The sequence below is a fragment of the Nanorana parkeri genome, unplaced genomic scaffold (assembly GCF_000935625.1).
Source record: "Nanorana parkeri isolate BGI_ZX_2015 unplaced genomic scaffold, ASM93562v1 scaffold90, whole genome shotgun sequence".
NCBI lineage: Eukaryota > Metazoa > Chordata > Amphibia > Anura > Dicroglossidae > Nanorana > Nanorana parkeri.
This window is the reverse complement of record NW_017306358.1, coordinates 805797-832976: the sequence shown is the minus strand read 5'-3', so window position 1 is coordinate 832976 and position 27180 is coordinate 805797. Positions and strand designations below refer to the sequence as shown.

Sequence of the window (27180 nt, the reverse complement as noted above, 5' to 3'; positions counted from 1 at the left end):
TCTGCTCTGCTCGCAGGTTCCGCCTTCCTGTCTGTTCCCACGTAGAGAGAGGAGTGGAGCACGCTGGTATTGTGTCTGGGCTGGTCACTGATCAGAGGACGTCGTGGTACGTAGTGATTGTGAGCGGCTGGCAACAGACCGACATAGTGTCATCTCTAGCCCTGTGTATTTCTATGACTGTCAGATGGGAGAGGGGGGGCTGTGTGGGACATGTCATAAGTGTCCCTATTTATTTTGGCTATTGCTCTCATGAATCCTTCTCTTTAAGGCCTGGTTCACACCTGATCATTTTTCCGTGTGGATCTAGTCGCGCAAAACATACATTTCCATGCAACTCAATAGCGACTGTTTACACCTTAGGCCCCATTCACACTGCGCGATTCGCAAATCGCGCGTTTGTCGTGCGATTTGCATTTTGCGCGATATCGCGCAAATGCATTGAGCAAGCTGGAATCGCGGCAAAATCCGCTCCAAAAAGAGTCCTGCTGTAGCGACGCACGACCCGCGACAGCAGGACCCTTTGCCCCATTGCCAAGCATTGGAGAGCGATAGCGATAAATCGCTCAATGTGAACGGGGCCTTAGTGTTGCATCGCGAGTAGGAAAACGCCTGTAACGTAAAAAGAGAGAAGAGTTATTTTCAGGTGGATGTCGGTTTTGGTCCCAAAGACATATTTATGGTTGGAGAAACACACAGAAAAAAATCGTACAAAACTGAAATCGCCTACATGTGAACCAGGGCTAAGTCTCTGTTCACACCTATGCGATTTGAATGCTTTCGGTTGACGCATGATAAAAGAATTCTCATTATTTTCGATATGGTCCATTCACAACTACGCAAAGCGCTAACACGCGGCTTGGAAAATGGTGCAGGTGCTTCTTTTCAATGGGAACACATGAAAACATGCACGTGTGTGCGTTCTTGTGCGTGACAACAGCCCCCTAGCAACCTATACTTTGACATTTATTAGTCCTAGTGTCCCACTCCTGAAGGTGGCACTATAACCCAATGGTGAACATCTAAAGATCTCTGCTGTGTCCTTCAGTAAATGGAAGAGAAATACTAGTTGCCTGGATCACACTGATACTTTAGCATAAATACTTTCTGAATCCCTGATATGGAATAAGAACAGCTCAGCCTAGGGGCGGCCCCTGACGATGGCTAAAGCCCCCAGCAGCTTAGTTTTTAACCTGGTGTCAAAGAGTTAGGACCTAAGCTTCCTGTTGGAATCTTAGTTCCCTTTATTTTGCAGGGAATCCTTGTTTTTGTTTATTTTTGTTTTTTTCTTCAGTCTTCAAGGTGTTCAATCAACAGCTGAGCTCGGTGACAGGCTGGATAATGTAGATCCTTGTAGTCCCCACAGCTCTGCCAGTTAGCGCATGCACATCCTTAGCTACGTGCGGGGTCAGCTGCAACAACCCTATCCTGGACCTCAGGTCAGCCTGTGAGTGTTCCTCTTGGGGGCACGTATGACCGAATGGCTTGCTGTTCTGTCACAGTGTCCTACCAGGCAGACAGCACCCCCATTTCGGTGGGGAGGCGATCTGTTGCGGGGAGGGTAGCCCCTCTTTCTATCAGAATATGGAGAGTATAAGGAACTCTCTCTCTTTTACCCCTTCTCCTCCCTGGGTGGTTTGGAGCGGACCCCTGGATATTCAACTATGTGACCTTCGAAGTGGGACAAATGCTTTAGCTGGTGCATATGCATTTGAGCCAACAGGACATCATAGTCTGAGTACCCTGGGTTCTCCACCCCATCCTTCTCCTGCTGTGCTTGCAAATCCCCAACCCCTCTTTCTTCCGCTTACATCGCACTCTAAACTTTCTGTCTCCTATTCATATCTACCTTTCGTAGGCCCTTTATTTATTTAGTCTTCTTTATTTGTTGATTCTTAACAAACCAATGATGGGCTTGAAGCTTGTTTTTATAAGTGTGCCTGCATGTGGGCCCTACTTTACTATACTTAATATTACACCAACAATACATGTATTTTGGGGCAAATGGGCAGTCATCTTTTGGTACTCTAGCCCCCTCTGATCTTGCTTATATTGTATAACAATCAACATTCTCTGTGCCCATGTATCCTATTGTCAGGGTTTCTTGCCCTTCCTTGTCCGCTTGAGCTGCAGGTTCAGCTTCTGTGCAGTTTTTTCTGGCACTGACTGTTGCTCCTAGGCACCCTCTTATGACCAAACACGTATACGTCATCGTTCTGCGACTTCTGCCAAGCTCCTGACAACTTCCTGTCTCACAGTGATGATGCAACTCCAGTTCACTATATAATTAGCATTCTTTTCACTTGGTTTCCGCCCATGCTTTTCTACAGACCTACCAAGTGCTCTCTGCTTGTTCCTGTGCTCCGCGTATGACCCTGGCTGTCTACTGATCTCCTGGTTCCAGACTCTGGCTATTGTACTCATTCATCCTGCTTTCTGCATTGCCAGACCTGGCTCGGCTGACTACCCGCTTTGCCTTCTAACCACTGGCTTGCCTCTGACTACGTCTTGGCTTTACCTACTGTTTTGCTATTTTGTTTTTTTTATTGTCGATTTCTATAAACTTTTTTTTCTTTTTTAACCTGCAGTTTTAGATTCTGTCTGGTTTCTTGGTTCCTTGATATTGGTTCCAACAAAAAATGATCAAGAAGAAAAATAGTGTGAAAGAAATAAACCAAACAATTAACTACTAAAATCCTCTGTTAAATGTTTTCTTTCACTGGCTTGTGTGCGCACCAAAAGTAGATGCATAGTAGATGCCAAAGCGCTACAGGTTGGGCAACAAAGGCGTAGTGGATGCTCATCACCATGTATAGTTAAACTTCTATTCATTAACTGTTTCATTTCCATTCTCTATAACATATCGCCACTTATTATTAATAAATGTCTAAATTACCATAATATCGTAATAGTTTGCCAACATGCTTCTCATGGATCCTACCAGTCTATTAATCATCAGTAAAGCAGTTTAAATCCACCTCTATATTAAGGCCATAATTAAGGTCTAAGACTGTTTCATTCTAAAATCCATTCTGTTTCATTTTTAAATTAACTATTTTCTTATTAGAACTTCTCCATCGTCTCTCCACTTTATCCTCCAGAATTGTAATAATGTGGGATCTGTAATATGCTTACGCAAAAAATGCGGAGAGACACTGTGTTGTATAAAACCCCCTTTTAATATTCTATATATTTGTCAATCCATCCTATATATTGCAATCTACACAGGCACTACAATACATAGGTTTAACTACAGTATGTTGATGAGCATGTGATACATTTATCAATAGAAAACTCTCTCCCTGTCACATTTGAATGAAACCTAAATCTTCTCATCATATTATTTGTACGGAGTTTACAAGCCTTCCACAAGAATAAAAATCTTACAATAAATATGATTTGTTTTCCATGATTAAGGGAATGTATAATATGATCTTCTATAACTATAGGATTCGGCTCCATTCGGTGAGTTTTGAATGGAATGTTTGATGATGGAAGATTATCAGACTGGAGCACAGAATATTTCAGTTGATGAATATATCACTGTAGATTATGAATAAGGAACTGGTGGCGGTTCTGTTTTGCATGCAGAAGACTGGATTCTAAATGCAGGTTTTTCGATTACACAAACTGTTTAAAATTTTAAGCGATTAATGAAAACTTTGGATTTTTATCTCTTTTGACAATCGTCACCAAGACAAATTAAGAGGGTAAATCTTCCAAGTGAGCACACACCACCAATAAAAAACAGACAAAGCCTGGGCTTGTGGGTAACTAGCCACATGGGTAACTTAGTCACCTTAATCCAATCACTATGTCATGTAATATGTCAAAATAGATGTTGATTATGCAAGAACATGACAGCAAATGTGAAAGCTTCACAAATCACATTGTTATTTTCCCATAATTTAATCACCACTATGCCTTGAAGTTTGGGACAGGCGGTAATTGTTCATGTTGCGTGGCTTGAAAAGCCCATGCTCCATTCCAAAACTGAAAAAATAGTTTTGGCTAAAGATAAACTTTAAATGTCATTGAACATAGTTTGGTGATGGAGCACCAAGAACATCCATCCAGTATTGAAAATCACACCTCTCTGCCACACTGCACAGCCAGGCAGGTGAAATCACTAGGTCCCGTTTTTGTGGTTCAGATTTACAGTTCCCTTTGTCACTCTACTGCTCTGGACATTTGAACGCTACACAAGCAACTGGCCAGTAATGAGAATCACGCACATCTCTGCCACACTGCAGGGCGAGGCAAGTGATACCACTAGGTCCTTATTTCTGGTTTAGCTTTACAGCTCTCTTTGTGTCTCTACTGCCCTTTGGATATTGAATCAGCAGTGTCATGATATAGGTTCATTTCTCAATGAGCAGACAAGAAGGTGTAAAGCTGTAGAGGTGAAAAACAGATAATGAAGCCTACGTTCTGCACACATGCAGGACATAGGAGCCTAATCTTGAGTATGTATTGTGTCTGAGGTCTGTAAATCTCTTTCTCTTCCCCCTTTCTCCCTCTATATAATAGTATTCTGCAAACGTTTTAGGTTAAAAAAATGCTGTCAAGTGATGATGCTTATGATGATGCCACTGGACATCTTCCAACTGCAAAAGAAAGTCACCATCATGTGTCTTTCATGTGCTACACTAGCAGGGTTATTCACTAAAGGGTGAAGAGTTTAGAGAAGGCAGGAGAAGTGAACAATCTAGGACAACATAGCTGATTTGGAAGAATTCTCCAATTCAGCTCACTTTCCAGTTCAGCTATGTTGTCCTAGATTGTTCACTTCTCCTGGTGTCTCCAAACTCTTCACCCTTTTGTGAATAACCCTGTAAGTTTCCTTGGCTGACCACTGCGCTTTCAGTACTCAGTGTTGAATGTTTCTTTGAGCTTTGGTAGAAGAGTTTGGATAGCACTTGTGGAAACACCTGACTTCCTTTGAAAGAACTGGTTAATGCAGTAAGACCACCCGTGTCCTTTTGCTGTGCTGTCTTGCCATTGTGTAAGATTTCTTACATTGAACTGCCCTTAGGCACCTCAGCTTTTTAGTAGGGCATGGCTTTTTCTCACCAAGTTGTATTCCTCCTACATAGCTAATCCTATTTGATTTAATTATTACATTTTAACCTGCCTGTTATCTTGTTGATCATTAGCACCAGTTTGGTATAATTGTTTAATCATGCACTGGACCATATGCCTGCAAAATATTCATCTGTGTGCAAGTTTAACAGGGAGAATTGATGCTGTTTTAAAAGCAAAGTGAGGACACACCAAATATTGATTTTATTTTTTTCTCTGTTAATGCACTTTGATGGTTGTTAATTGATAAATAAAAACGATTTATTTCATTATTTTTTATAATAATTCTTACATTTCAAGATGTTTGTTTGCGCGGAGTGTTGTCTTAAATCTAAAACATAAATCTGTGTATAATATTTGTATTCTACATCTGCAGGTGCTATCCTGAGCTAGGTTACAATGAATGTAACCTATCACCTTGAACTTTTTCCTGAACATAAAGTGACTTTACTTTTATTCAAAGATGTTAAAAATGCATCAGGACTAAGGAAGAAAGCAATCGATGGAACTATTGATGGAGCTTTACTGAATCCTGCAATGGTAAGAGGTTCTATTGTTGCTTCATATAATCTTCAAATAGATTTATGTATATTATTTGATTTACATGGGCAACCTCCAATGCTTGCTGGTATTGTCAAAATGTGCCACACTCGCTAATCTAAGAAAAAAGAAAACTTGCCGCACTCCATACTAGAACACCCCAAAAAAAGACGGGTGCTCGAAATGACTGCGGATGGCACCGCCACACGTAGACAAAAATAAAGACGTCACCAGCACTCCAACAACGATAATAACAGCAATTAGATGCTCATTTAATAACATATGCTGTCTCTCATTGGCAAGTGCTTTCGAGGGCCACACAGGGTCCCCTTCATCAGGCTCACTCTCTAATCTCTCACATATTCCTGCTGGCCCATAACTATGATGAGCTGCTTCACAGGCCAGTAGGAATGTGCAAGGGGGAGGAAGTGATAAGCAAGCTTCAAGACTACCAAAAATTGTTGGAGCTTTATAGGTCAGATTGGCCCAAAACTTGGGCTTAATGGTTGGGAGTCGGGGCTAATAAAAGGCTCAAAAGGTGCCTGCACTTTACTTCCAACAGCAGTACCCCCTTCATTTGACAAAGGTGATTCGAAACTGCTGGCAAGTATACAGCGCAAACATCTGCAGCAGCCTACAAGTCCCACCTCTACACTTAAATGCTGGGCTGTAAAAGGAATATCCTCTTGCTTATGTGTATTGTACTTTATTATTAGACAGTGCCTTTCAAAATGTTAAAGAAGAACTCCAGGATTTAGAAAAGTTAACACTGCAAGGGTTAACTTCTTGTTTTTCTCTAGGGTTAAAAAATTAACATACTCACCTGATGCTCAGTCCTATGGCAGTGAATGCTCACCTTTCTCCCCTTCCACTCTGCATCTTGCGTCTAATAAACCTGTATTGGATATGATAACGTCATGGGTCCTTAGACTGCTAAAGCCCGGGGGAATATAGGCTGCAAAGACCAGTCTAGCAGCCAGGTGGGACCGAGGTTCGGGTGAATATTTCTTCTTTATTTTTGCCCCTAGACAAAACAAGCATTTAACCCTTGCAGTGTGGGGTTAGCCCCACTGTAATGGTTAACTGTTCAAAATCCTGGCGTTCCGCTATAAAGTTTCACTCTAATCAAAATATAAAAGTTCAGCCTTTAAATTCATACAGGAAACACTGTCTATCTCCTTAGTGCTTCTTTCTTCATCTATATGTAGCTGTAGTACACCATTCCTTCTGACTAAAATAAATAAAACAGTTCAGCTCCTTTTAAATGCTATAACAAACAAAATAATACAATGAAAAAAACTATATAAATACATATAGTGCTATATAAGCAAACATGTGTGTGTGTATATATACAGTGATGGCTAAAAATATTGGCCCCCCTGCATTTCTGTTAGCTAATGCACCACTTCGCGTAGAACATTGTTGCAATTACAAATATTTAGGCATTCTCATGTTTATTTCTTTGTTTGTATTGGTATGACACAAAAAAGTGGAGAGAAATAAAAGCCAAATCTGACACATTCCACGCAAAGCTCAAAAAATGGACAGGACAAAATTATTGGCACCCTGACTTAATATTTGGTAGCACAGCCCTTTGGTTTCAGTAACATTTTATGACAACCTGTTTAGCATTGGTGGATATCTTTATGCCCGGTTCACACTTTGGCATTCCATGAGTCCACGCCAAAAGCACGTCACATAACACATCCAAAATGTGCGCTGCACTTGCGGTGCCATTATTTGTTAGTAGCACCCCAAACACAGCCAGGAAAATGTATGTTTTTGCTCACACATGGACATGCGTCAAATGTGTACAAACATATGGTCAAAAAAACACAGGAGCTTGCAGCTGAAAATGTTTCATGAGCTTCTTTGCCTCATTTGTCACGTGCAGCAACCCATTAAAATGAATGGGATGTTGCGGGGCCCCCCCGGCAAAAATGCTAATGAATGTGTGTTCACGTATCGCCAAGTGTGTACCAGGCCATAGTGTTTGTAATACGATTTACTACTAAGTCAGCTATTACTAGCCTAACCATTCAAAACATTCATGTGTTGTTACAACCTGGAATCAGGTAAGGTTCATTCAAATTCACTCAGTCCCTTAATCAGCAGCTCATCAGCGTTACCAGATCTCTAAGATTTTAAACATTAACATACATTGATTTGATTATTTACGTATATCTCTGAAACATTAAAGATCCTTTAGTTACCAGATTACCAGTTAACAGATTTTTTAACTTTGCAGATTGTGGATCCACTCCAGGTTCTTGTTGCAGCAAACAAAGCTATCCATTTACACCTAATGGGAAAAATGAAAACAAGAAGTCTTAACTCTGAAATTATATTTAATTTATCACCCACAAACAATGTAAGTATGGCTGTGCATCTGATACCCACCATGTCATGTATAGTCAATAGCTTTATTCATTTTCAGCAAGTGAATGCTGCCGACATATGTCCGTGTTACACAAATACAAACATCTGGAATAGGGCTGCAACAATTTATTATTTTCATAATCGATTAGTTGGCCCATTATTTTTTAAATTTAACGGGTAACATAAAAAAAATTATTACCATAAAATTATTACCATAATTTATTTAAAATAAAATACACAAATGCAGCATTACAGACATAAAGTTCACTTCATAAAACGGTATGCTATTTAAATGAATGGCACCGCGACGCACCACCTGCAGTTAAATTTGTTGGTCTGAACCTGAAAATGACTTTTCCCACCTTTTGTTATATATATATATGTATATATATATAACACCGTATTTTCCGCTCCATAAGACGCACTTTTCCCCACCCAAAAAGCGAGGGGAAATGTGTGTGCGTCTTATGGAGTGAATCCCTATCGCCCGCCGCCCGGGACATGCAGTTTCGGGAGCTGGGCGAGTAGTTTTTTGTACATTTAGCCCTAAATGTACAGTGGGAGCCGCTGCTCATTTAATACAAGTGATCTAATCAGATCACTTGTAGCAAATTGAGCTGCGGCGGCGATCGTGTACCGGACCCCCCCGCCGTGGTTTTCGAGGTCCCCCGCTCCTCTGGGGGACCCGTGACCACCGCATAGGAGCTCACCATAGAGCCCCTAGAGCAGATGAAGAACATCCATTCTTCGTCTGCTCTGTGTGATCACTGAGACCGTGGCGCTGTAATCACAGCGCTACCTGTCTCAGCTGCCACTAACTCCCTGCGTCCTATGGTCCGGTGCGCCTTATGGATCGCAAAATACGGTATATTTTTTTAAAATAATTGTTTGTATTAAATTAGACATTTTAACGAGTTTCATGGATTTAAAATAATGCAAATTGTAGAACTCTAAGCCAATATAATAAAATAACCAACCTTTGAAAAATGGCCTGGATGGGAAGGGGGTTTAACACCGCGGATGTCAACTGGTTAAAATAACACAACAAAATTGGACCAAAAATACAAATATATATATACAGTGTATGTAAAAGCCCAGTCATCAGTTTAGCGATGAATATTGGCCCGAGAATTGGTGCTCCATATTTACCTGTCCAAATGAAGGTTCGTACGAAAGATTTGTCTTTGCCACCAGAAAATGCTGTCAGACAATTGAATGTCATTTGAAATTTCGTTTAATTCTAAAATTAGATTTTGGAATCAATAGAGTTAGAGTGAAAACCACATTCAAGGCTAGAATTCCATGCATCTGAAAAAATTTCCCATCCTACTCCTTTGCGTTTTTTTGATTGGCGATTTGACCTCACCAACTACCAGAAAGTTGAAAAAAGGTTCTCTCTTTTTTTCCGAAAGTTCTTTTGAAAATCTGAACAGTGTATGATGAGCTTAAGTCTTACAGTACACACGTCATGTAGTACCAAACCCTTCAGCTTTTTTCCAACAACTTACTGCTTTAGATATTGACGCTTTAACTTAATGTGTATGCATACCGGGAACAGGCAGCAAGGGTGGTTTCATGGTACCTTGTACAGGAAAGGAGCCGCCCAGAAACCAGGCGGTGGTGCTAGTGCTTAGGGGACTAGCTGATTTCAGAGGAAGGAACAAGACATTAAGAGGATGGGCAGCAGCAAGATGCTGAATTCACTGTTTTGTGGGGGTTTTGCAGTGAGGTTGATTTACGAAAGGAGTAGAGATTGTTCACTTAAGTATTTATTTCTTAATTATAGGTATTTATGTAGCACCAACAATTTACACAGCACTTTAACTATTGTACATTTACATCAGCCCCTACCTTCAAGGAGCTTACAATCTGAGGTCCCTATGTCACATACACACATGCTAGGTAGGGCCAATGTAGACAGGAGCCAATTAACCTACCAGAATTTCTATGGCGTGTGGGGAGGAAACCCATAAAACACAAAAAGAACATGCAAACTCCATGCAGATAGTGTCCTGACTGGGATTCGAACCAAGAAAGTGAATGTTTACTTTGAATATCCAATTATGTGTGAAGTTAAAAAAAAAAAAAGGATTTTTGCTAGAATGTAACGGGTTACCTAAAATGAACATGACTTCATCGTATTTTCAAATCTCTATAAACATTCACATTTCTAAGTGAATAGTCTCCATTCCTTTAATAAATCAACCCCAATATGTGTATCTAGATGGACAGACTGCAGTTCGGTCTGAACATATGTGAAATTCAATTATATTATATAGAGTCTCCAACTATGTGGGGGAATTCAGGAAACTGTCACCCCCACTTTGTTTTGTTCCATGAAAAAAAATGAGTGATTTATTTTTGTAAAACAAATGTGCACTAAAATAACTTTGGCACCAAGCAAGACTTTCTAATTGGAGAACTTTTGCTATGCGGAGTGGGCTGTGATGGAATGTAGGGAAGAGTATACAAAATTTGAATTGACTTTAATTTGAGACCATTCCCTCTCTTTGCTTTTCTTTACTTAGAGCGAGACAGGGTACACAGTTATTATTTTAGGAACAGAAATGTGTTTTGTTTCTATTCTTAGTTGTTATTGCGCTAAATGTATCCATTTGTCAAACAGATAATGTCTTGTTACTTTCCTCTTGTCCAATATTTTACATCTGTGCTCTGCCTTTTGTAAAAACACTTTTGGGTAGGAACATTTAAAGCAGAACTCCAGACAACATTTTTATTAACACTTGCAGTGGGGCTGCCCCCGCATAGCAAGGGTTAACTGCTCGTTTTGGTCTTGGCAGGAAATTGACAACGTTATACTCCTCCGATTCTTGGAGATGGCTGGCTGCGACAGCGCTTCTTCGTGCCTGTCTCCTCCTACGCAACAGAGTCCTTTGCAGCCTCACGTCCTATACACTGTGGGGGGAATTTATCAAAACTGGAGAAGACAAAAAACTGGAGCAGCTGTGCATTACCAACCAATCAGCATCCACCTTTCATTTTCAAATCTTAACTGAACCAACTGAAAAGGGAAGCTGATTGGTTGCCATAGTCCGGAGTTCTCCTTTAAAGCTGATCTCTGTCCATAACATTTAAGAAATCTTCCTAACCTTTCCCCTACTTTAGAGAATCTATAGTTTTTTGTTTTTTTTAAACTAACTAAAATTCATGTTTCCTAACTAAAACTGCAGCCATGTGACATGCTGGGTACCAAGTCTTCTTTCTACTGGCCCAAAGTGTGGGGGGGTCCTTCTTGCAGTGACTACATCTCTTTTTGGTGACACGGACACTGACAATTAGCTGAGAAAATTGTCCATCACTGGAGTGTTCACAGGGTCTTGTTGTCTTAAAGGGGCAGCAGTAAGGCTTGTCAACTGCATGGAGAGCAGTTTTAGATCACTGGTCTTACCACCTGAAGAGGCATTACAGGGTGTAACATGATAGCGGATTTAGAAAGGTTTTAAGGGTTATAGAGGCTACAAAAAAAGTTTGAGCAGCTTCAGGGGTGAAATTAGACCATTTTACAAATGTTGCTGAAATTATTTTCAGTTTTCATACAGAACGTATGCCGATCCTTAGAATCATTCATTGAAACAGTGCTCATGTTCATAAATGCTGTAACTGAGTCAAAGTGTCCAGCCAACAGAAAAGAGAAGTGGAGTGGATGGTTTGGGTAATACTTTGATACGAGGTTGGTGGTTCCTGGCAGAGCTGTGGATGGCTTTATAAGTTGTTGTTAGTATTTTGAATTTAATTTGTTGGGCAATTGAAAGCCACTGAAGGGGTGAAGGTAAGGTAAAGTGAATGAGTCTGGTAGCAGTATTTATAATAGTGAAGAGGGGAGAGAATAACCTGTCTAGAGGTAGGCCAATGAGGAGGAATTGCAGTAGTTGAGGTGAGAGGCAACAAGGGAGTGAATTAGTCGTTTTTTGGTTTCATTGGTTAAAAAAGGGTTAATAAAAAAGAATTCCTGGAGTTCTTCTTTAATGGTGTCTCAAAGTATAGAAGCATTAGGATCCTCATGACTGCCAGGAAGCAAGGATTTTCATGATAGGTCAGCAATGGGAGCCTCTATGTTTCTCTCATGACAGGTTCCCTTTACCATATGCTTATAATTCAAGCTGACCTCCAGATAAATAAATGTAAATAAATATAAAATAGTTACTTGTAATTTTTACACAGATCCTAGTGTTTTCTTGGTGTCAGCTCTCTGAATTTCAACACTGATACAGAAAAGGAGGGTCAGGCTGCTTCAGGATGTATTGCTCAGTTGCAATCTTTTTGACTGTGCTTTCTTGCCGGGTTGTCTAGATCTCAAGATAAGTTCACATGTACGCATTCAAAATTTGTATTTAGCTCATTTAGTTACATTTTGCTAATCCCATTGCAAGCGTGCATACTCACAAACATATACATACTGTATATTTAAAAACGACCATATATTAAAGGCAGTGTCGGACATACAAATAGTCTTCTACTTTCCTGTACATGAGGAAATGAACCTGTATAAACATGATATGTCAGAAAAAAAGAAGGCTTATTAATGTCTTTTCCATTTAGATTTCGGAAGCTTTTAGAAAGTTTGGCCTGTCAGACAGTGATTCTGGAGTTCTTGTTGTTTTGACTGACGATGGGACTAAAGCCTTGAATTCTCAAGAAATAATCTCTTATGTGGAAGGCCAGCAAGTGCCTCTAGCAGAACTGTCACAACTAACAGACTTCACAAAAGTGAGAAAGGTACTTGGAGAAAATAGACAGATACTTTTTGTTTTGAATGTATTTTTGGTATTTGTTGGAATCCTATAGCTAAGATAAATCCTAATCTTCTCTTTGATAAATGTTGATGTGTCTCCTGTTTGTTATTCGAAATTAAAATGTATTTTAAAGTGAATTTAAAGTGTATTTTTGCTGTCAAATGAAAAAAAAAACCCTCTGTATGTTTGTTACGTGTTGCCATTCACAAAGCATACCATCGTTTTTTTATAAAAATGTCTTACCTTTTAGATGTTCCTTTGGTGAAGATCTATGTGCAGATTCCAGGCTACTCTGAGCAGTTAAAAGTGAAAGTAGAGGCACAACCTGAGGAAGAAACGGTGCTTCCGCTCATTAACATACAATGCTTTCAGATCTTTAACCATGGCTTTCCCTACACTATTTGCTGCCTGATGCCAGAGGGGGTGGGCATGGGATGGGGGGCACTGCTGTCGGTGAATGGCCATTATGGGGGAAGGTGGGGATGCTGTCAGTGAAGAGCTCTTAGCAACCTAGGACGCTGTGGCTGCCCCCTCCACACACACCTGAGGCTTCCTCATTAAAGGGATCCTTTGTTCGGATAGACAGTGTTCAGTTCTAGTTTACAAAGCATATTGCATAAATCTGCCAGCTCAGTACAGACAGGGTTAATTAGATTAAACATAACATCCCTCAGCCCCCTTCTTAACATTACATAGGGGTAAGCTAGGTTGGATTTTTAAGCAGGTAAAAATGTAAGCAGCAATTTCTAAATATCTGGTAAGTTATACGGAATAGGAACATATAACAAATATAAAATAGATGCTACACCAATTTGGCTGCAAAACTGGAAATACACTTTAAAGAAGTTCCTTGGGACACTATCATAAAGCTGTTTAATATGAAATACGTTTTCTGATCTTCTTCCCACTGAATGGGACCAGGATCGACGCTGATCACTTCCAGTCCCTCAGCTATCATTGCTCAGCTGCAGAAGCCGAACAATAAGCTATTGGAGTGCAACCTGCGCTCCAATAACTTATTTAGAGTGGAAAGGTGGCATTAGGGGTGCTTTTGGGTACATGTCACTACTAATATGCTATCACATGGGGGGTCTACAAGGCACAAACACGCGTCCGATGCACCTACGTACAAAAAACGACAATCACGCTACACATGCTGTGTATCGCCACCCACGCCAGAGTAAGCCCAATAATTCTCGGGTCAATATTCACAGATTTCTCTAAACTGATGACCTGTATGCGTTTTTAAAGCGTGGCCTATGGACAGTTTGGGGCACCATATTTTCTCGCCGTTTCACGGATGCATGCAATTTTTTACCTGGCCATGTTGGGTATCTATTTACTCATTGTAACTTCGTTTTTTATATTTTACCCAAAAAAATGGGTATTATATTATGGGTGTTTTTGGGCAAAAAATTAACTTAGGTGCATTTTTTACAAAATTTTAGGATTTGATAAAGATTTGCGCTAATATCGTGCAACATAAAAATTTGCAACTGCCGCCATTTTTTTCTACAGGGTCTTTGCTTTCAGGAAATGTATAATGTTTTGGGGGTTTATATTAGGGATGCACCAAAAATGTCAGTCACCGAAACATAATGGTCGAAATTGCCACTTTTGTCAAAATGCCAAAAGTGCCATCTTTCGGGCCGAAATAGTGGTGCCTCCCTGGTTTCTCTCTTCTCCGATGGGCGCTGCTGTGTGTCCCAGTGGGGACTGTCACAGGAGACCGAGCAGGGCGGGGGAGGAGAGTGATGTGAGCGGCCGGTGTCTCTCCTCCCGCATCGTTCAGCCTCCTGTGACAGATTAGGAGAGCAGTGTGGGAGGAGACAGCTGTCAATACTGTCACAGGAGGCTGAGCTCGCCTCCCGCCCCGCTCAGCCTCCTGTGACAGATCGGGAGAGCAGCGGTGTCGGGACAGAAATAGCTGTCACAGGAGGTCCAGGCCGGCGGTGCGGGGGAGGAGTCAGCTGTCAAAGGACATGCTCTCCTCCTTGCACCACTTGCTCTATTTTAAAAGGGAAATATCAGGGATCTGTTTAGACCCCTAATATTTCCCTGAAGCTCTCAACAGTAAAGTAAAAAAATAAAAATATTTAATAAAAAATAGATTAAAATATTTAAAACATTTTGAAAAGGTTAGGACATTTTTTTTAGTTTTCAGCCTGACATTTTTTTTATTTTTGGTTTTATTTCTGTATTGAAAATTTAATTTTGGTGCACCACTAGTTTATACAATATTTTGTCATTTTCAGGCCTAAAATTTGAATTATAACTATGGATGCACCGATACCGTTTTGTCGAGTACCAGTACAGATATTTCTCTTTCGGTACTCGCCAATACCAAGTACCAATACTGTTACTTCTGCTAGCATCGACCTGGCATCCCAGGCAATCAGGAAGCATGGCGGTGTGTCATTGCCCGGCTTCTTGATTGCCCGGGAAGCCGGCTCCATGCTGTTTGGCTGGCTCGATGCTGATTGACCGGGAAGCTGGCTCCAAGCTGATTGGCCAATCAGGAAGCCGGGAGGTGGGTCATGTTCCCTCGCAGCACTGCCGGTCAGAGGAAATCTCCCTCTGACCGGAAGTTCAGGTATCTGGGTAAGTATCAGAGTATTTGGGTGAATACAAGTACTCGCCCAAATACTCGGTGCATCCCTAATTATAACGTGGCAAAAACTGAAGAGAAAAAAAAAGCCATGGCAGCGATAGGGTTAAAGCTGACCATGCATCTTCTAGTGTGCAACTAACCAGTCTTAACCTGGGGTAATCACTTCTTCCCCCTACATGATATCCAGTATTTAATGCATTCTAGGCAATCTCCCATTACTTAATTAAAGATGTATATACAAATCTTTGAAAAAGTCACAAATCTTCCAATTTTTATAATGCAGTTTCAAGTCTCCTAGTGCAGTTGTTTCCACTGCATACTCAGTGCAATTGTACCTCTCTCAGTGTAGGTTTCCTTTATATCGGCATTATCCAGTATACACTCACTGGCCACTTTATTAGGTACACCTCTTCAAATACTCGTTAACACTAATATGTAATCAGCCAATCACATGGCAGTAAATCAATACATTTAGGCATGTAGACATGGTCAAGATGGTCTGCTGAAGTTCAAACCGAGCATAAGAATGGGGAAGAAAGGCAATTTAAGTGACTTTGAACATGGCATGGTTGTTGGTGCCGGACGGGCTGGTTTGATTATTTCAGCAACAGCTGATCTACTAGGATTTTCATACACAACCCTCTCTTGGGTTTACAGAGAATGGTCTGAAAAAAGACAAACTAGTGAGTGGGCAGCTCTCTGGGCAAGAATACCTTGTTGACGCCAGAGGTCAGAGGAGAATGGCCAGACTGGTTCAAGCTGATAGAAAGGCAACAGTACCTCAAATAACCACTCGTTACATCCAAGGTGTGCAGAAGAGAATCTCTGAACACCCAACACATTGAACCTTGAAGCAGATGAGCTACAGCCACAGAAGACCACACCGAGTGCCACTTCTGTCAGCTAAGGACAGGAAACGGAGGCTACAGTTTGTAAGGGCTCACCAACATTGTAAAATAGAAGATTGGAAAAACGTTGCCTGTTCTGGTGAGTCTCGATTTCTGTTGCAATATCGACTTGTTGGGTCAGAATTTGATGTAAACAATATGAAAACATGGATCCATCCTGCCTTGTATCAACGGTTCAGGCAGGTGGAGCTTCGCATCATGGATGTGCAGCCGATATATCTGCAGCAACTGTGTGATGCTATCATGTCAGTATGGACCAGACTCTCTAAGGAATGTTTCCATCACCTTGTTGAATCTATGCCACGGAGAATTAAAGCAGTTTGGAAGATAAAAGGGGTCCAACCCAGTACTAGCAAGGTGTACCTAATAAAGTGACCAGTGAGTGTATAATCCAGTGTGAGCTTTAGCGGCTTAATTTCTATTGAATTATTCAAATTTTAATAGTAGTGTCTTTATTTGCAGATGTATAAAATGAACACAGAAGAAGATAAAATTGGCTCTGTGCTGGATGCTGTAATCTGCAGAATGGCAGTGAAAGATGTATTATGAAGAATATATACTGAAAAAACTCCAGACAACTCTTGGGAATGTTCACTTGTATTTTATACATTGGTATTATGCCTTGTACAGTTACATTTAGTGTCTTCTATTTTTGCTTTTAGAAATAAAATGACTAAAATTCTATGTTCTAATGATTTGGTAAAAGTGTTGTGTTAATGATAATTTAATTATTTTCACATTCATTGGAGGTGCAGGGTAAACATGTCACAGATATAGAGCCGCTCAGGGGGCGGGCCCTTACTCTACTTGTACCAGAAAAGTTTAGATTTGTATAGAAACCTCAGCCACTGGTATTTTTACATCTGCTAGTCATCTTCACAAGCAGTCTTCTCTTAAAGGATTTTTAAACCCTCAGGTTTTTTTTTTTTGGCATATATCTACTGCTAGCAAGCAGAAGATATATGCAAAGACTTTAAAAAAACAAACAAAACCTTTTGAAAAAGGTTTTAACTTACCTGTGTCTTCACCGCGCGCTCCCGTCCGAACATCTGAAAAATTTCACGGGCGGCCGCAAAGGATCTTGGGGCGGGCGCATGCGCAGTTCAGATGTACGGCCAGGAGATGAGGAGAGACACAAGGTAAGTCTATGGAGCAGCGTGCACCTACACAGACTCCGTGGGACATGAGCGAAGAGGAGGACAGAGTAGTCAGCGCTGGATCAGAGATCCTCAGGAGTGCTGTGTCAGGTCCCTGACTTTACTGGTTTGCAGCATTCTGGCTTGGCTGCCATTTTACTCACCTGTTTCCTTCTTTGCATGAGCAGACTCTGGAACATTGCTCACTACTCCCAGGCTCCCTCTTATGGCCAGACAGGAGAGCATCATCTGAGAGAGTCAGATGGGAGATTCCTGTCTCTGAGTGATGATGTCACCCCACTCACTATATATAAACCACTCAGTACAGTCTGACCTTGCCCTTGCGTGGTCTTCCTGCTAGTGCATTCCTGTTGCTCTGAGTATCCTGATTCTGTGTATGACCCAATCCTGACTGACGTTCTCCTCTGGCTCCTGCTCCTGGCTTGTTCCTGACAACGCTGATTTCCTGGCTCCTGCTCCTGGCTTGTTCCTGACGACCCTGATCTCTGTGTTCCTGACCTGGCTTGTACGACTACCCATTCCGGCTCCTGACTCTGGCTTGTTCCGGTTTATGATTCTGCTTGCTCCTGTGGACACTGTTCTTAATAAATATTTTAACTAGCACCTTTTGCTTGTCTGGTTTTCATTGTGCACTGACATGCTGGAGGGACAGCTAAAAATTACAGTAAGGTAGAAGATCGGATTAAGAGACATCATTTAAGGTAAGTCCCTACACTAACATTGGGGCAGGTTAAAAAATCCTTTAATGTCACTTTAACATCTGACTTTACCTTTTTTTTTTATAATCTTGGGTTACATAATCGTAAGTGGAGTGATGTCACCCGAGTGGGAACACAGTAATGAAAATCTAACACGTGTTCCCCATTTTTTTACCAGGTTAAGTGGATATGTAAATATATTTCAATCACTATAAGAGTATGCACATAAAAACACCTAGATTTGAGGATTCTTAGACAAAAGAAGTAGTTCAATCAGCAATATACAGTTATTGGTAGGGTTACATATGTACACACAAATCAATATTTATAAGACAATGTACAGTACATACGCTGAGTGGCCAGATAATTATGACCACCTGACGTTTGTAGGCAAATTAGCTATAAATTTGCGCTGAAGTTGCTAGAGGGCCAGACCATTATAAATAGGGAAGCAGGTTGTTTACCACAACAGTGGAAGTGATTTTTTTCTGAAGATATGGGTAAACACCGCGATTTAACAGCCTTTGAACGTGGGATCATTGTTGGCGCTCGGAGCCACGGAGCGAGTATCAGCAAAACAGCAGAATTTGTTAAATGTTCAAGAGCAGCTGTTGGTAAAGTGTTTAAAGACTGGACTCTCAGCCCAAAATCTGGGTCTGAACGTGCGAATTGTGTCCGTCAGCGACTAGTCAATGTTAGGGCAGAACGGAGAGTGGCAAGACTGGTACAAGACAACAGAAGGGCAACAGTGCAGTGTCAGATTCCTCGCATCACCTTTCAACATCTCATGGAGTCATCTCGTGGCCCAACGAAGTCATCTTGTGGAGTCATCTCGTGGCCCAACGAAGTACTGATAAGGTGGTCATAATAATCTGGCTACTCAGTGTATATGGTCAGCTTTACGCATGTTCAAACTGAATGTCTTTGTGTCTGAGGTAAAAACAAGCACTTGGCTTGGTAACATTATCTTGTATCCCCTCCTTTCTGTACAGTAGCTATAAAACGGGGCACCACTTCAGTGAAGAATTTAAATGAGGTTGCTGTTTACCACCCATGCGAGTTATGATAAACAAAACAATGGTGTTTTGAATGAATCCTAGACAAGACCAGAAATATTTTGGTCATCTCGGACAAGCCCCCAAATGTTTGCTTGAAAAACTTTTACAGCTATTTGTCTGATTCTTGTAGTAAAGCCAGGAAAACTGTCCCAGTAGTAGTACTTAATGTACTTTTACTATACAACAATGATACATACACAAACTACTAAGGTACAGGAACAAAACATGCAGGCTGCTACAATTTATTCATGTTTGCACAAACGTGCACCTGCTAATTAATCCTTTTGTAGTACATGCAATGGTTTTTATGCAATCGGATACACCAAAGTTACTTAGCTTCAGTTGTTGCTGGTCTACAACTTTCTTTTTTACAGAAATAGTTTTTATTAAGGGTGTCACAGAAACAGTTTTTCAAAATATACAAGTAAAAGAAAGACATAAAGCATACACAACATGCAGACTTTGGTCTCCAATATATATGAAATATCCTCTGTCATACAGTATGTAAACCATCCATGTCGTAAGCTCATAGTAAAACCACTGAGTGAGGCGTGCACAGATCCCCACCACCAAGTAGGTCATAGCACCACCACCCCTCAAAGACCCACGTTGGCCCAGTGGTGGGTTCACTCCAAGGCATGGAGCCAAGAATTGGCAGAGGAGCAACCCCTGAGGATAGATGGCCAAGGCACTGCAAACAACACGTTGCAACAGACAAACAGGAAGAGAAGAGAGAAGGAGAGGGATAAAGAAGATACGAGGAAAGAAGGGAGAAGCGGAAGAAGAAGGGGAGGAGGGGGAGGGAGTGTCCACCTACCACTACGGTTTGTAAAGGGGCGACCGCCAGACGTCCCACAGAAACACCACCGCAGGCACTGGGGTAACAGAGGTATAGGAGAAACTCACCGCAGAGACCGGTACTCCTCAGAATCTAAAAACAAAATCCAGGGCATCCATCTGGCTATAAAGGTATCAGATCGGTCAGCCCGTTTTGCAATTAGCTACTCAGATCTCATCAGCCGACATAATTCCGCTGTCCATTTCGAAACCAAAGGAACAACGGGAATTCCAATGCCTAGGTATTACTACAATTGTAACAAAGAGAGGGGATTTCTTCACCTTAGAAATAGAGCCCGGGAAAATGGAAAGTAAAGCCATTTTAGAAGTAATGTGAATTTCAGTAGAGGTAGCTTGAGTGTAGACGTGTGAGACAGCTCGCCAAAAGGGCAGGAGCAGAGGTCAGCTCCACCAAATGTGGGTCAGCGTACCTAACTCCGTTTTGACATCTCCAGCAGGCGTCTGAGTGCGCTGGGCAAATTTGGTGCATTCGGTCTACAAATTTCTTATTAAACAGGACTTTGCTGGAACAGAGGCCGACTAAAGCCATGCTTCGAGAGAAAGAGAAACTACAAAGCCATTTTCCTGAGAACACCAAGAAGTCCTGTTCAATGAGCTGTAAATATCCCTCTACAGATGAACAATGTTGAGCAATGTAATATTACAATGTAATAGATATAAATCTATATATAGATAAGAGTAAAAATATCCCAGGTGCACTCAAGGCAATTAGATACAAACGGTCAAGTGGAAGAAGCACTCGTGTCTTTAATGAAGCAACATAGATACATTTATTGTCTGATCGACCATTAACTGTATCTATGTTGCTTCATTACAAGACCATGAGTGTCTCTATTTATATATACTGTATATCTGTTTTATATACAACTTTAAATGTGTTGATCGTCATTGCAGGTTGCTTTGAAAACTTTAGTTAAATAATGGTTCATTGGGGTTCATTGTGATCTTTTTTCATGCACTGATTTAACACAGACTAGAGAAGCTGCTGTCATTTGCCATATTGAAAGTCCTAGCAACAACAACAAAAGAACTAACATTTTCAGTACTGGCACAGTGTCATGTGCCCTTTCAGCAAGCATGATGCACCATCACTGTAAACAAAGGTAATCTTTTTTATGTCAGGCTAGAATAGTTTTGTTTATAGGTTCATAGTTAATATCTCACTGGGGATAAACAGGTGTCACAATGATTCACATGTGGGCACTCAGCACAGCCAGCCTGAGTGTTCTACTTCACCGCTGGAATACATCCAGTACTACTCATTTAGACAAAGCAATATATTGTCCAGCACATTGCTGAGAGTCAAGCTGTTTTATATTCAGCAAATGTACTAACCAATGTAAAAGCTTTGTACTGCAAGGGCATTTTTCAAACACTTGCTCCATATAATAATGTATTCATCATAGTTTAAATGATTATATTCTATACTGTTGTACTTAAACCTCAGTGAGAATTATTTTTATAGTTCTATAGCTCTTTACAAATTAGCATCAGATCCGTTCTTTGAAGGAGTACAACATCTAATGTCCCTGCAGTATATTAGTATTGAAGCCTCACGAAAGTCCTAAAACAAAAGTGTCATATTTGCTTCACAATGCCATTTTAACCCTATATCTTAAATATTCACCCTATATATTTAAATTTCTCATGCTGAAGCACTGTGTTCAGAAATTATTACACTGTTGTTTTCACTACTCCTTCACAACTCCACACCTCCTACCTAATGTTCTACCCACATCCCTGCCCATGTCTCTACTTTACCAGCCTTTCCTACAGCCCGTAGCTCAGTTGCATGTGACTTGTTGCACAATGCATTATGGGAGATGACCTGATAGCAAAAAAAAAAACAACAAAAGCTGCTACTCTGAAGAGGTAGGAATACTGTATGCAGTGGTTTTATAAGTAAGAAAATATTTTTGAGCATAACAACAAAGCTTTTTTTTATTTATTTCACAAAGCTTGTTCTGAATACTTATTGTGATGCTGCTGCCTTTTTAATCTCCTTTAAGATTATTTTTTAACAATAAAGAGTTTTAACAGAGAGACCATGATGAGTGTCAAAAAGCCTATACACGTATTTAATTACACCAGCTTACATATGGCTTCATCCCCTTGCACTTATTCACATTCTACCATTACAACCTGGATTTAAAATAGATGAGATCTCAGTGGGATTTTATGTCACTGAAAAGCCCATAATGCAGGAAAACAATCTACGCAAAATGCCAAACTATTTTGAAACTGAAAATTCTTTTTTGCCTAACAATTCCACACTTTAATCACTTGCTGTCCGGAGCAATTTCTTATATTTGCACACACATGATAAAATCTGATTTTATTTTGGCTAGAAAACAGTTTCAGACCCCCAAACAATGATATATTTTCTAAAAGCAGAGGCCCTGTAGAATTAAAAAATGCTAGTTGCACTTTTTATGTTGCATGGTATTTGCGCAAATGTTTATCAAACCAGGTATTTTTAGGATAAAATACATTAAAAAACGGGCCAATCACTGGGGATCCTACCAGTCATTAAGGAGTCCTATTACTCAACCTCAAATACTATGTAACTATGTAATTAAGTTTAGTGCACAGAAACAGAATATAATGCCCAATTTTTTGGTCGAATATAAAAGATGGGGTCATGCCAGGTAAATGATACCAAACATGTCAAGCCTTAAAATTGCGTGCATCCGTAAAACCGCAAAAAACTACAATACCCAAAATTTCTCATAGGCAACGCTTCAAAAGCTTTTACCGCTCATCAGTTTAGTGTTAACAGTGATTGATGGCCCTAAAATTATTGCTCTCACTCTGACGATCGCTGCGATATGTAACGCGTGGCGCAATTTTTTTTGCACGTAGGCGCATCCGACGCGTGTTTGCGCTGTGTGTGCACGTGGGGGCGGGGGACTTTAAGAAAAATATTATGGAGACATCAGAGGTCTTTCAGACATGTCACCTAGGGACCCCAAAGAAGCTGATGAAGCAGAGATCTATTTCACCAGCTTCTTCTGGCTCTAGGAGCCAAAGAATGTGCGCAGTAACACCGTAAGTGTAGTGTTATACACATCACTTCCAGGTCCAGTGATCAAAGAAGAGATTAGCGGCCAGAATCCTGCTGATCGCCCTCTGATCCATCAGGGAAGCCGGCGGCGGGGGCCGAAGGGGTGGGACACACAGTGCCGCACCGTACAGCCGATCCGGCGTCTGTACAAATGTAGGATCGCTTGTACAAAAACAGCAAACGCCTGCTGTTTAAAACGGTACCAAGAACACGGCTGCAGCAGCAGCCATGTTCTTGGTATAACCACTTCAAGGGGGTGACATGTATTTACGTGAACCCGCTAAAAGTGGTTAATTTACCAACTTTGCTATTAATCTGGTTGAACCAAATGCCTTCAAAGTTCAGAGTGTCATATGATGTCAAAATGAATATACCTGTTTCAGGAAGGCCCAATATTTTGTTAATAACCAAACATAGCGTAAACTTGTTTGTTTTGGATGCAATGTGAAAGAGTTAGAACCTCAGTCCCCGTTGGGAAGATTTCCTTTTACTTCCTGTGCTGGAAATTGAGGATCAGAGGGCCAAAAAGTGATAGAAAATCTCTCTAATGGGGGTAGAGATGGGGACAATTTTTTAGTGTGGTTCTAAAAAATTAGAACTTCTGAGTTTTCTTATTAATGTCTGTACCTGTTCCTTCCAGTGAGTTTTCTATTTCCCTTATTCCTTGTATAGGTGTCCCAAGGATGAAAACTGAGAGAAAATCTCCCCACTGGAGGTTCTAATGCCCGTGATATTCAAAACTAAAAATATGTAAACAACTTATCTAAACAAACAGTATCAAGAAGAATGAGGAGCCCAGCAGGTAGCATACATTTTGCCCAGAAGGCCATCCCTGCCCTCAACCAGCATATAGAATGTAATATGTCACTGGACCAAGCTATCAGTGGCAGAGGACACATCACCACAGACACTCAGTCAAGTAAGCATGGGCAGGGACTCTACATATCCTTTACTGCACAATGGGGCAATTTTCTGGTGGCTGGGAAAGATGCAGGATGGGTCACACTACTGGAGCTGGTGGTACCACCATATGTCTTGGTGGTGATAGTGACCTGTACCTCCCCTTCTTCATGGCATCACCTTCCGATTCCTTGGAACCAGCAGTCCCCCTAAGCAACCCAGTGCATGTGCAACATCCAAGGCTAAATGCTGTAATGCTTGTATCCCTGGGGAACAGAAGGCACACTGGGCCTTAGCTGCTGGCAGCTGTTCAGACCAAGGCTGAGATGTGGCTGACTCCATGCCTTGTTCATCTAGGTAAGGTTGTGAATAACAATGACATCAACCTGCTGGCCACCCTTCACCTGGGGAAAATGTGCACATATACCTTGCCTTCTACATATCCTCAACTTGGTGGTGCAGCGATTCATCAGAAAGTACCTTGGCTTTCAGGAGGTCCTTTGTTAGGCCAGAAGGGTTTGTCATACCTGGCCATAGCTTGCTTGATACACTCTAATACTTCTTTCAAGATAAAACCTGCCTCTGTACAATATTAAAACCTGCCAGCCACTGTACAATATTTGTGGCTATTGTCTCACAGATACACTCTAATTCACTCTAATGCTTCTTTCAAGATAAAACCTGCCTCATATATCCCTATAATCTTATATTGCGACCTTGCCAAGCTGCTTACATACTGTCCAGCCACTATACAATATTTGTGGCTCTTGTTTTTCAGATATAACACTCTAATGTTTATTTTAAAATAAAACCTGGCTTGCCTCTCTCTTTCTCTATATGTTAAATGTTCTAGATGATAGTATGCATAGTTCATGTTAACCAAGCTTCAAACCAGATTCTTTTAACTCTCTGCAATTCAAACCCAGGCAGATTTAGACACACACAAACAAATTAAATGTACAGTCATTTTTTATATTTTATATAATATATATATTTTTTATATTTTAATAAGGGTATTTGCTGATTCTTGAAGTTAGGAGAAGCTGAAACTACTGTATATCCATATGCCATTTGAACAATATTTCCTAGGTTCTCTTTAAATGGAAAGACCAACTATAATATTTCCTAGTTTGTCTTTAAATGGAGTGCATTTTCATAAAGCATGTCTAAACTCCAGAGCAAAGGTTTCATATATTGCAGCTTACCAATTGTTAAATGAGGTGGCTGCATTATATTAGATTTTTTAGGCCTTTTCCCTCGATTTTCACCTGGTCATTCAGGCAGTAAGTTTGTTATTTTTCAACCTCCTTTCACCAAATTTTTTTTTTTGCAATTTTTTTTGTGCAAAATAATGGAAAAGCCTGTAAGAAGAAAACTAATGCAGCCACCACATTTAGACATTGGTAAGCTACAGTATATTACATTTTTGTTTTGAGGTTTAAATACATTCTAAGCACATACTTTGATGTATTATTGAATGATCTACCGTAAAGTCATTTTTAATGTGACATATTTTGGCATGCTTATCATTCCATATCTGTGTTACTGTAATAAATATAGTGATTTGTAAAAAAAAAATCTATAGAAGGCGCCAACATACAGTATATTATTGTTTTTAAAACAAAAATGCTTACTGAAAACATAATTTAATATCTATTTTGCATGCATATCTTAAAAGAATATTGGATCATGTATAAAAATTTGGGCTGGTAATGATTAAAATTTTGCCTTGGCTGGCGCTCGTGCAGAAAGTTTCTTGGGCAAACTCACCGGCCCAAGTGGCTCCGCCGGCTAATGAAGGGGGGAGGAGTCCGCTGACGTCACGGACATCAACGTCACCGGACTCCTCCCCCCTTCCCTTTGTTAGCCGACGGAGCCACTTGGCGGAAGGGGGAGGAGTCCGGCGACGTCGATGTCTGTGACGTCACCGGATCGCCAACGGGACTCCCGGAAGCCGGCGGAGAGGTGAGTGTTTTCATTAGCGATCAAAATTATTTTAATCGATCAAAAAGTTTAACGATTAATCGAGAAATTAATCTTTAATTTCCACAGCCCTAATAAAAATGACATTAATGTAAAGGGAGTGGACAAATAAAGTGAGTGAATGAGCTAGGGTTATAGTAAAGGTTTGAAACTGTCTGAGGTGGAGTATAGTGAATGGGATTCATCTTTTGTTTTCACTCAATTATCCTATAAACTTCCAGTGTTATTTCCCATGTCAATTTGTAAGGACAAATCTAAGTTATATTGTTATAAAACTATTCTCCTATAAAATCACCTTAGTCAGAAGGTCACAGATCTGGAAATAAGTAAATATCTAAGGGGGAGGTTTAAAATTCTGGTCAAAAACATGTTGATTTTTTTTAACGGTGCACATTGCAGCTTTGCTTTGGTTTCTGTGAGACTAACCATTCCGTTGCTGGAGTGTTCATGGCTCATCACCATGGGAAATGAAAGGTATGTTTAGGTTTGCTGACAAAACAGAGCATGGAAAATCTCATGAAATATATTGGCACAGTCAAGTGTTTGACACGATTTTAGCCTGCAATAGCTTTCAACACCAAGTATGCTTAATTCACATCCTTTTTTGAACAAACTCTACAAATTTGAATGCTGAATGTTTCATATAAACAGCAGGCAGTCCAAATAAAAACATTGTGCGTAGAGACTGACCCAAGTATTAAGTGATTACGTTAGCATTAGCTCACTTGCCTGAGCTTTGCATGTGTAATGACACAAATACATTATTTGTGTTCCTGCGTTCCTACCTGGAAGACAAGGATTCCTTTTACAGTATGGCAAGTTGTATGAATGATGTCTGAAAATACACACGGGCAACCTAGTTATCACCAGCTTTCAAGGGACTGTGAGTCCAAGAATGGCATGGCAAGCAGTGAGCATGGTAAGATGGAACTTTTGCGCCTTATTAAAAAGGGCAATCAGTTGGCAATGATCGCTCATTGTCATTGCCTACAGATTTCTGCTGTCAAAGCCTGTTTAAAAGCTGAGATGATGAACAGCTTACCCTTGCCTCTGATTTTTTGTATACAGTATTCTCTCCGTGAACATGCAGGTTTACACTTTGTATTTTATTGCCAAAATGTTAAAGTAGAACTCCAGCCAAGTCCTATTTTAGATAGAGAGGTGTAGGGTTAAAGAAAAAGCCTCACCTTG

The 27180-nt window shown here is 40.6% G+C and overlaps 1 protein-coding gene across 2 annotated transcripts; it reads left to right on the top strand.

Moving 5' to 3' along the window:
• The first annotated feature begins 95 nt into the window (after window positions 1-95).
• On the top strand, window positions 96-16995 carry TPRKB (TP53RK binding protein). 2 transcript variants are annotated; one of them, XM_018552514.1, is made up of 5 exons: window positions 96-106; window positions 5456-5619; window positions 7868-7990; window positions 12559-12735; window positions 16734-16995. In XM_018552514.1, the coding sequence occupies exons 2-5, from the start codon at window positions 5479-5481 to the stop codon at window positions 16818-16820; spliced, it is 528 nt and encodes a 175-aa protein (XP_018408016.1). In that variant the 5' UTR covers window positions 96-106; window positions 5456-5478; the 3' UTR covers window positions 16821-16995. The 2 variants fall into 2 exon arrangements, with proteins under 2 accessions (XP_018408016.1, XP_018408017.1); XM_018552515.1 differs by lacking the exon at window positions 96-106 and having other exon boundaries at window positions 5479-5520.
• Window positions 16996-27180: the final 10185 nt, after the last annotated feature.

Bases quoted from the DNA above. Each gene is read 5' to 3' on its own strand.
- TPRKB (XM_018552514.1), top strand. From the start codon at position 5,479: ATGAATGTAACCTATCACCTTGAACTTTTTCCTGAACATAAAGTGACT. The intron at 7,991-12,558 runs GTAAGTATGGCT...TTTTCCATTTAG, and splicing joins ATTTATCACCCACAAACAAT to ATTTCGGAAGCTTTTAGAAA. The intron at 12,736-16,733 runs GTACTTGGAGAA...CTTTATTTGCAG, and splicing joins ACTTCACAAAAGTGAGAAAG to ATGTATAAAATGAACACAGA.